At 48.3% G+C, this 10,990-nt stretch overlaps 1 protein-coding gene across 1 annotated transcript in view; it reads right to left on the reverse strand.

Annotated features, from left to right (window-relative positions):
* The window catches only part of KCMF1 (potassium channel modulatory factor 1), a 77,515-nt gene extending 72,584 nt beyond the window's left edge, over window positions 1–4,931 (reverse strand). Inside the window, exon 1 of the mRNA XM_060117601.1 lies at window positions 4,604–4,931. Coding sequence (XP_059973584.1) covers window positions 4,604–4,619 — 16 coding nt within the window. The 5' untranslated portion in view covers window positions 4,620–4,931. The remainder of the gene's footprint in view (window positions 1–4,603) is intronic.
* Between the last annotated feature and the right edge of the window lie 6,059 nt (window positions 4,932–10,990).

Here is a 10,990-nt window from a genome sequence, read left to right on the forward strand (position 1 = left end):
TCACATTTTAACTTTAACACAAATGTCAATATATGGGGAAAATGGGCTTCAAAATCAACTTTATACAAAATCATGAAATCAAAGACCCCAGAAATTAAAATATTTATGTTCTATCCTTTATTGAAAGTCAAGGTAAATGTAATTCATGATTTATTGAAATTTGAAGTCAAGTAAGAATGTCATAATCTTTTAACAGATCATTTAAGTAAAATAAGTTGTCTGACACGATGGCAAAGATCTTTTCAGTGGGAGTGAATCTACTTTGCCACAGGAAGGCAAAAGTCACCACACTAAAATCACATGCTAACTGCCAATCCTGGCTTTCTAGTCCCCAAATCCTGAAAACAAAATTATTGCAATTCACTACGGGACTGTCTGCATGTGCATTTTTATCATCAGACAGCACTTTCAGAGAAGAGAAATCTACTAACAAAAGAGTTCTACAATTTCAAAAAAATGGTACAACTTTCAAAAACTAGAGTAATGGCCTACTTACTCTTGTACATTACATTCTGAAAATAAACAGTATCAGATGCTTCTGAGAATAACACAGTATCATCACTTGTCCATTTATTCACTATCATTATTACATATGAAAATCTTCAAAAAACTAGGGGAAATACAAATCAGGTAGAGATAGGAACTCTATCTGAAATCTCGAACAGTTTTATCCAAAATCGAGAGTAGCCCACAAAAAAGCTGAGGCGGCACTCAAGAAAAAGGAGTTAGAAATCACAATAGATTCCCTCTCTGAAACTGGGGAAAATTAGGAAGAAAAAAGTTGGTAATTATTTTGTCATCAGTTTGTTTATCCCTTCCTTACGGTACGTCTACTGGGTGGTAGAAGTTGTGCACACACGCACCTTCCCCACCAAACTTAAGGTGAGAAGCTGTGTCTTGTTCATTCATCCCCACATTCTTTGTAACTAACCCAGGGCCTTATACATAGTAGCGAATGAAAAAAGGTTGAATGATTTAAGGTAATAACCCCAGGTAATCAATTAGGCTCCAACTCATGCAAGAATGCTCATAATTTCATTTTAGCGAATAAGCACTGAGCAATTTGATGTTTTAAAAAACGTATGCAAAGCTATTATATAGTTTTTAAGCTCTGCATAACACAGTTATACTTTAAATGTATTTAAAAAAAGTATGTAGCGAAACATTTAAAAAAAGTACTCTTACAAATGAAATAGAAAACGATTGGTTTCACTGTGTATAACATGTAACTAGATGGTGTTGGTATGTTGAACATAAAGTGACTAGGAACCGATGTTGTAAAATGTTTGCTAATGTGACAAGAACGTTACAAAGTGAATTAAAAGGCCCTGGAATTCTGGTTGGAAAAGTCACGTTGGGCAAGCAGGAGACAATGTAGAGTACCATCATCTCCACTCAGACAGTGTCTGGGAAGGTGGGTGGGGAGTCTGTTTCCCATGCCTCAGGAACAATGACTTCTATCCCAATCGACATGGTTCTTCTGGAAACAGGTACAGAACTGGCTCAGTCCATGGACTTGCTCCCCATTCCCCAAAGGAAACAACAGAACACCAAGCAGAGCGGGCCCTTTCTGGACTCCCAACAATTCCAGTTCTATCAACTCTCTAAAGGTCTACTCTAGAGTAAAAGTAGGCAAATTATAGCCCGCAGGTCAAAATGGGCCAAATTCGGCCACCTCCTGTTTTTGAACAGCCTGCACGCTAAGAACAGTTTTTACAGTCATAAATGGTAAAACAAAGAATCATATGTCATGACACATGAAAATCAAAATGAAATTCAACAGCAGTTCCATAAAGAAAGTTTCACTGGAACATGGTTGTGCCCATTCAGTACATGCTGTCTGCTTTTATACTACAACGGCAGAGTGGACGGAGACCACATAGCTTGCCAAGTCTATGATACTGACTACCTGGTCCTTTACAGAAAAAAGCATGCTGACCCCTGGGCTAGGACATTTTTCTGTGCTTCTAGTTGCATCTCAGTTCTCAGAGGTAGTCCACTGCTTCACCAAGTACAGCCTCTAAGCTTGACAGATGTCCATCCTGGGGCTGTGCTGTCCAAAGTTACATGTTACATATAAAATAGTGCAACTCATTAGGATGGGCCCAAAGACAAAGTAACAAATTACATGCCTACAGAAGGCACTGAAAAGGAAGCACAATGCAAGCACAACAGTACAGGCAGCTCAGTTCAGATCTTTTTGCAGACTACTACACCCAGTCCTGGGTCATACTACTGCAAGGAAAACAACAACTACAGAGAATTTGGAGGTGGACAGATGATTAGAAGAGCTCAAAAATCATACCACTAAAGAAATGGGATTACTTGGCCCAAAGAAGAAAGGGTAAGAAACAAGCTATAATATTGAGGGTGTCAAACTCTACATTTGTTGATAGGCTAAATTTCTAGTGATGAAAATAACAGGCAGCCTAAACTAAAATTCCACAAAACATATATCTAATGAATTAAATGTGATTCTTAATGAGATTGCCATTCTTGCCTTAGGCCATAAACCAGACCCTTAAAAAGTAATCATTTGTCAAATATTGTACTGTTAAGTCTTCAACTGATATATTATAGGAATGCTCCTTTTTCAGAAACCTCTGGCATTATGTAAGTTACCAGAAAAGGTGTGCTATTCATGTGCTGAGGAGTTCAGTAATATTCAAGTAACTAAAAGGTAAATGTAAGTTTCATGACCACATGCCTTTCCACAGGACCAAACAGGGAAAACTGGGCTTAAATTACAGAATTTGTGTTACATTCAAGAATGTTCACGCTGTGGGATTTTAATTACTCTAAAAGATTACTGAGGGTAAAGGAGTCTTCCCAGGACACCATTCAATCAGAATACTCCGTCTGGAACTACCTGGATATTTTCTTAAAGCAAGGAGGATGGGTCTCAAACACCCTTCTTCCATTGCTATGATTCTGTAACTTTAACTCTTCTAGTTCTTATGAGCAAGAGAGCCTGCAGCCATTACTCACTTTCATTTTGTCTTGAAGGTGGTCAATGTACACACGACTTCAGCATAAGATAAACTTTAATATCCCAAATTAAATTTTTATTATAACTTTAATTACAACCTCTTTTAAATTACAAGATAGGAAGTGTATTGCCATTAAGTAGAAAAAAATGGGGAAATAGGCATAGCTTCTAAATATTTCTATAAGCCTATGTACCTTATTATTTCAAACTGTCCAACACTTGTACACAGTAAGTGAAGAAAATATAGCCTATTTCCTATTAGTTTTCTGACTTTAAAATACAGAACCCTTGGACACAATATTTTCTTTGAGTCCATCTCAAATTACATTATAATTAGGAATGCTCTGAATATAATTTTGAACAATCTGAGTTTTTCAATCTTTAAATTCTAAGGCCTGTATTTCCCTAAGAATACCCTTCTAACAGTGTGATGCACACACGAATGTGACTCACTAAACTTTCTCCACTCCTACATCACCTATACAGTATTTTAACATCCAGAGTACACAATATCTTCAAGCCACTTCTACAATCTTGCATTAACCTTACCAGGAAAAACTTTTCGCCAAGTCTCGTAATACTTTTTATTTAAAGACCTGTGGTAGTGAAACAAAGAAAACACAACCCCCCTCCCCCTTTTCTAAACCATATGGCAGCAAACTGAAGTTAACTTATTTTTTACCAGATCAACGCCTATACCTCGGCTCTAAACATTTTTCTCTTTGTGCCCTGGGGCCGGGCTAGAGCTGTCTGCTGATTTGCAACTGTACCCCCATCATGGTTTTAAATCGCAAAACAAAGTCCAAAACGCCTCCTGACCACTAACAGACCTCACCACGGTCATTTACCAAAACCTGGTTTAGGGAAACATGCACGCCGTGAGAGGGGCCCACAGCCGGCCGGGAGCCAGTCCCCCTCCGACCGGGTGACCGAGCAGGGAGTTTGCTCGCCCGGCCGGGACGGATCCGCCCCGGGAACTTGGTTACCCGAGCTCAGGGCCGCGCCGAGGCCTAGCCGCGAGGCCGGGGCGGGCTCCAGGCGGCGGGGGCTTCCCGTTCCCCGGCCGCAGAGCCTTCCCGCCCGCCCCGCAGTCGCCCGCAGGCAGGGCACTCGCCGATCTCTCCCGGCGACCGGACGCGCCAGCCGGGTCCCGGGCCGGCTCCTCGGTCTCCTGCCTCCGTCTGCGGCCCCGCTCGGCGGCCGCGGCGGGCCCTTCCGGGACGGCGGGAGCGCTAGGCCGCGCCGGGGCCCAGCGGCTCCGGGGCCGGGCGGGCGGGCCGCGGCGTCCGGTATCAGTCCTGAGGGCCCGGCTCCCGCCGGTAACGGGCCCCGCCGCCTCCCCTCCCCCTCCCCCGCCCCATGACAGTGCAAACCCTCCGGCCTGCCCGGCCGCCCCGCCTCCGGCACCAGGCCCAGTTCAGGGCCGCGGCGGTGTCGGCGGCAGCGGCGGCGGCTGCGCTGCGGCTCTCCGCCCTCGATCGCTCTCGAGCCCGGCGCCTCGGGCCCGGCTCGGGCTCGGCCCAAGTCTCCGCCGCTTCCCGGCCGCCCTCCGCGGCGCCCGGCCCGGGCGGGGTAGGCCGAGGCCCTGGCGATGGGGGTGGGGGCTCCTCTCACCTTCATGTCGGGACATCCTAGTTCAGACGGTGGCGGCGCGGCCCCTCCCGGGCTCCGGCTGCAGTGTCCCCCGCGGGGTCCCGGCGCTGCCGCGCCGGCCGGCCGACTCCCACTCGACTCCCGGGCTCGGCCGCGGGGGCGGGGTGGGCAGCGGAGCGCTCCCGCGGCGGCGGCGGCTGCGGCGGGGAGGCGGCGCGGGGCGGGAATGGGGCCGGGCCTGGCCGGGGCTGAGCTCCTCCAGGAGGCGGGTCCGACGCCGCGGCTCCGCCGGCGCCCGCCGTGACTCGGTCACTCTCGGGCCCGCCGGCTCCGGGCGGCGGCGCCGCGCTCCGCAAATCCCGCTCCTCCCCTCCCCCGGCCCACCCCCCGCCCCTCTCCCCCGGCTCCCGGCCGCCGCCTCCTCCTCCTCCTCCTCTTCCTCCTCCTCCGCCTCCTTCCGCCGCCCGCACGTCGGCCCCGCCTCTCGCAGCCCGCGCCGGGCCCAGCAGCCCGGAGCCCCACGGCTGGAGGGCGCGGCGGGGGTGGCGGGGCGGCGCGGCGGCGGCTGCCCGCGCTCGTCGGCAGGCCGCGATCGGGCGCCCGAGCCCGGCCTCGGCCTGGCCGCCGCCGCCGCGCAGCGCGTAGGGAGGAAGAGGAAATGCCCGGCCGCCGGCGCCAGCCGCTTGCCGGTATGATCGGCCCGCGCGGTTCGAGGGGTGCTCGGCCGCCCCCCGCCCCGCCTGGGGCCTATCCGGGCCCGGGCCGTAGGCGCCCCGCCGCTGGGCCGGGCCAACCGCGACGGCGGGTGCTTCCCGGCAGCGAGCTGCGACCCCGGAAGGCTCCCCCATTTCGGGCGCATGGCTGCCGGGCCGACAGCGGGCAGCGCCCTGCGGCCCCCGACCCAGACGGGAGGCTGCGCACCGGCTGGGGACATGTGTTTGTATTTCTTTTTAAGCCAGCGGCCCCGAAGGGAAAGGCGGCTGGCCTCCGGGAGTCGTCCGGTGTTGCCCGGCGGGGTGACTCGCGGTCGGGAGGGCGTGGACGCGCGAGGCTAGCCGGGAGGCGGCCGGTCTTGGCTGCTGTGCCCCAAGGCCGGCTCTTCGGGAACCATCTACTTCGAAGACTCCGCTCTCGCCAGCCCGGGTGTCTGGCAGCACCCGCGCAAAGTTTGTTCCAGCACCTTGGCTCACCCTGAATACTCTTCTCTGAAAACTGTTGGGATGTGTTTGTATGTGTGTGTGTTTCCTTTTTTTCCTGTCCGTGAACTACTTCTCTGTTTTTATCTTATCTTTTACATTTTTACCCTCTTCCTTGTCAGCTTTGTTTTCAGGCCTTAATTAGTTCATCAAATATTTATGCAGCCCCTTACCACGTGTCGATTGGTAACGCGGTTTGGTGGAAAGAGATCGCACTTTGGAGTCAAGACATCTGCCGTGGATTCTGGTTCTGATATCCTCTATGTAACCTTGGGCATTTACCCTTTTATATTTGAAATTTTGTTTTTCTCCATAAACTAGAAGTGTGTCCCTAGGCTAAGTCTACTGAAATTGGATTCTAAAGTACTGCCTGCTTTGGGATTACTCTTTTTCCTTTCCACCAACACTATCTGTGTGACCTGGAGCAAATGACTTGGCCTCCTTGTGCCTTGACTTTCCCATCTTTAAAATGAGCGCGATTACACATGATAACAATAATAATAACAACAGGTATTTGGAGGATTAAGAGCTAAAGTGTATATAAAATATCCAGCACAGGACACAGTAAAAACACAGTTTGTTACCATATTTCATTAAATCTGATTTCAAGACGCTTCTCGATTTGAAAGGTATTTTAAAAAGCTCATCTTAAAGTCAAGGAACTAAGTATTAGGTCACTCACCTCTACCCAGGGGCTGTATTTGGTAGTAACTAATGATGAACTAGTTACCAGTCAAACTAAGGTTTAAACAAACTGGGGTTTAAATGAGGACTGTCACCAGAAATACTTCCAGTGCATGTATGGAGCTTTTGCCTAAATTCAGTCCAGCACAGCTGTTGAAGAGGTTCGTCTAGGCCGTAAGGGGGCTTAGTGGGATAGAGAAAATAGGTCTTCCAACAAGGCTAACTAATATCTACTGAATGCTTGCCCTGTGCCAGTGTCTTTCTAAGCATTGTACAGTATTGTGTGTGTGATCCCCGGTACCAAACTCTTAGGACCCTTAACTTCTTGGGCTGTAAAAGTGAAGACAACCCCCCCCCCCATAGTCTTGTGATGAGTAAATGATGTCTGTAAATAGTAAGTTATAGAGGTTAGGGCATTATCAATAATATAGTCAGGTAAAATGCTGGAGCAGGTAGGAGAGCCGACAAATACTCTAGGAAGGAATAAGAGTTAGTTTCTTTTGGTTTAGGGAAATGTTAGCTAGTCCTGTTAGGGAGAGGATACAGATGACTGTCTAAACCTGAGGGAATATCAGATCTTTGACAGTTACGTTATTGTTTTCAATCAGGCAAAAATAAGAAAATGAAGACGCTAACTTAAATATATTTTTTCCTATTTGAATAAGAGTAAGCAGGAATATTATGGTTATTCAGGGTTTTCATGACTAGATGAAACATTTCCTCAATTCAACTAGAGATCAGGCCCTTCAATTAAAACAACCTGCTTGCTGTCCTTCGTATAGGAGACTGCATTTCCCAAAAAAGGATTAATGTAAACGCTCACACCAAATTGTTCATCAAATGAGTTTTGGTCTTGGGACTTCCCTGGTGGTCCAGTGGTTAAGAATCCGCCTTCCAATGCAGAGGATTCGGGTTCGATCCCTCGTCAGAGAACTAAGATCCCACATGCCGCCGGGCAACTAAGCCCACGCGTCGCAGCTACTGAGCCTGCACGCCCTGGAGCCCGTGCTGCAACAGAAAGATCCCGCGTGCCGCAGCTAAGACCTAGTGCGGCCAAATAAATAAATAAATGTTTAAAAAAATGATTTTTGTTCTCCAGAAATGCTTCTTCCAGTCCTTTCCTTTGCCTGCACTTCCTTGAGTTCTTCTGTGTCCTTGCCTTGCCAACCCAAATCCATACAATGGCCCAATTATGTACCTTAAAACAAGCTAATGCTCATAAACATTGGTGAAATCAGGATAAGGTCTGTAGTCTAGTTAATTGCACTAATGTCAGTTTCCTGGTTTGATATTTTTCTATAGTTTTGTAACATATTACCATGGGGGGCAGGGGGGAGTGTACATGGGCTCTCTCTGCAACTTCTTGAGTGTATAATTTTATAAAGTAAAAACTTAGGGAGTTCCCTGGTGGCCTAGTGGTTAGGATTCCAAGCTTTCACTGCTGTGGCCCAGGTGGATTCCCTGGTTGGGGAACTGAGAGCCCGCAAGCTGCTCGCGCGGCCAAAAGAAGAAAAAAAAAAAAAAAAAAGTAAAAGTAGAAACTTAAACTGTAGGAACAGAAATCAGATTAATAGTGACCTGCAGGGCTTCCCTGGTGGCGCAGTGGTTGAGAGTCCGCCTGCCGATGCAGGGGACACGGGTTCGTGCCCCGATCCCGGAAGATCCCGCATGCCGCGGAGCGGCTGGGCCCGCGAGCCATGGCCGCGGAGCCTGTGTGTCCGGAGCCTGTGCTCCGCAACGGGAGAGGCCACAGCAGTGAGAGGCCCGCGTACAGCAAAAAAAAAAAAAAAAAAAAAAAAAAATAGTGACCTGCAGCTGAGAGGGTGGGGGGATGGGGATTGACTACAGAGAACTTACTGAGGTGATGAGAATACTGTCTTGACTGTGTTGTGTTTACTGTATACATTGTTGCAACTTATAGATCTGTAAACCTAAAAGATTACATTTTACTTCTGTGTAAATTGTACCTCACTAAACCTAACTTTAAAAAACAAAAGCAGGGCCTCCCTGGTGGCGCAGTGGTTGAGAGTCCGTCTGCCGATGTAGGGGACACGGGTTCGTGCCCCCGTCCGCGAAGATCCCACATGCCGCGGAGCGGCTGGGCCCGCGAGCCATGGCCGCGGAGCCTGTGTGTCCGGAGCCTGTGCTCCGCAACGGGAGAGGCCACAGCAGTGAGAGGCCCGCGTACAGCAAAAAAAAAAAAAAAAAAAAAATAGTGACCTGCAGCTGAGAGGGTGGGGGGATGGGGATTGACTACAGAGAACTTACTGAGGTGATGAGAATACTGTCTTGACTGTGTTGTGTTTACTGTATACATTGTTGCAACTTATAGATCTGTAAACCTAAAAGATTACATTTTACTTCTGTGTAAATTGTACCTCACTAAACCTAACTTTAAAAAAGAAAAGCAGGGCCTCCCTGGTGGCGCAGTGGTTGAGAGTCCGCCTGCCGATGTAGGGGACACGGGTTCGTGCCCCCGTCCGCGAATATCCCACATGCCGCGGAGCGGCTGGGCCCGCGAGCCATGGCCGCGGAGCCTGTGTGTCCGGAGCCTGTGCTCCGCAACGGGAGAGGCCACAAGAGTGAGAGGCTCGCGTACCGCAAAAAAAAAAAAAAAAAAAAAAAAAAAAAAGCAAGCGCTTGTCACCCCGGCCACCTGTGATCTAGAGGGTGAAGTTTAACTTCTCATATAAGGCCCGACATTCTTTTCCAGCATAAGGACTTTTCCTGCCTCTGCCAGTGTACCCTGTGCCGTCTCGTACTATATTGATTCCTGCCTCTGGGCCTTTGCACATGTTCTTCCCTCTGCTTAAAGGGAGGACAAGAAATTCAAGCCTAAATTCAAATTCCTTGTACTCTCTTAAGCCTTCCTTGCCCCTCAGGCACACCAGTAAGTTCCTCCCCTGTGCTTACTTATGCTGTGCATAATTTTTAATTAGTTTTCATCTTGTTTCTTAGGTAAACTCCTCCAAGACAGGCAATCACATGATTCCTTTCTGTCTCTGGGATCCAGTAGTGTGGTTTAAAGCTGGAAAAAAACTTAAAGTAACTGTTCTCAAAGTGTTGTCCAGGGTCCTCAAGACCCTTTCAGAGGGTGAGTTGCTTGGGTTTTCTTATACTGAAACAGCACATCTCAATAGATAGAAGGCAGAAGCAGCTAAGAGAATCCAGCTGTCTTCAGTTAAGCCAAACATTAGAGGTACTATTTGCAAGGATGTAAAACAATGTCACACTTCCAAATATTTTTTATTTTGAAAAATTACTTTTCTTAAAAATATTTGTATTTCTAGGAAATGGGTTATGTTCAAAGATTTTCTAGGAAATGGGTTATGTTAAGATTTTAATTTTAATTAAAAATCAATAGGGGACTTCCCTGGCAGCACAGTGGTTAAGAATCCGCCTGCCAATGCAGGGGACACGGTCCAATCCCTGGTCTGGGAAGATCCCACATGCTGCAGAGCAACTAAGCCCGTGCACCACAACTACTGAGCCTGTGCTCTAGAGCCCGCAAGGCACAACTACTGAGCCCACATGCCACAGCTACTGAAGCCTGCATACCTAGAGCCTGTGCTCCACAAGAGAAGCCACCACAAGGAGAAGCCCGTGCACTGCGACGAGGAGTAGCCCCCGCTCGCCACAACTAGAGGAAGCCCGTGTGCAGCAACAAAGACCCAATGCAGCCAAAAAAATAAATAAATTTATTTTTAAAAAATCAATAGGTATAATACACATTTAAAAAAAAGTTCTTTGGAGTCTTCAGTAATTTTTAAGAGCATAAAGGGATCTGGAGACCAAAAAGTTTGAGAATCTCTGCCTTAGAGACTGTTACAACTCCTTCACTGCACAAATAAGAAATCATAATGATGTTGACATTTAAGTACTGCTCTGCTACAGGTAGAGCTTGTGATAAGCACTGTTCTTGTGGGTGCTATTATAGCTTCATTTTACTCATGAGGCAAGAGAGGCACAGAGAAGTTGATTGACTTGGCTGCATACCTAGTCGCTGGTAGAGCCAGGATTTGAGTCCCCGTGTGCTTCAGAGGCCCTGCTGCTAAGCACCCTTTTCTGCCACCTCCCTAGAGCCCTGGAAAGGGTCAGAAAGGCTCGTGCTATCTGGTACCTCACCGCTCTGTGCTCTCCACCGACCTCACTGTCACTGGCAAGAGTCATGGAGGCCTCCAACTTTCCAGTTTTCATTTCAAATTCTGCCACTCTGAGTATTTTCAAGCATAGCCTTGCAATGCCTTGGTTTCTAACAATCTATGTGCACCTGCACTTCAACCACCCATTCCCCTCTACTGACCACACCCAGAGCTCTATTATATGACTTCCTGTTCTATTGTGACTGCCTACTTTTCCAGTTTTCTTACTCTGCCATTAAATCTATTCTTTTTTTTTTTTTGCAGTATGTGGGCCTCTCACTGTTGTGGCCTCTCCCGTTGCGGAGCACAGGCTCCGGACGCGCAGGCTCCGCGGCCATGGCTCACGGGCCCAGCCGCTCCGCGGCATGTGGGATCTTCCTGGACGG

Source organism: Mesoplodon densirostris, chromosome 14, assembly GCF_025265405.1.
Source record: "Mesoplodon densirostris isolate mMesDen1 chromosome 14, mMesDen1 primary haplotype, whole genome shotgun sequence".
Classification (NCBI taxonomy): Eukaryota; Metazoa; Chordata; class Mammalia; order Artiodactyla; family Ziphiidae; genus Mesoplodon; species Mesoplodon densirostris.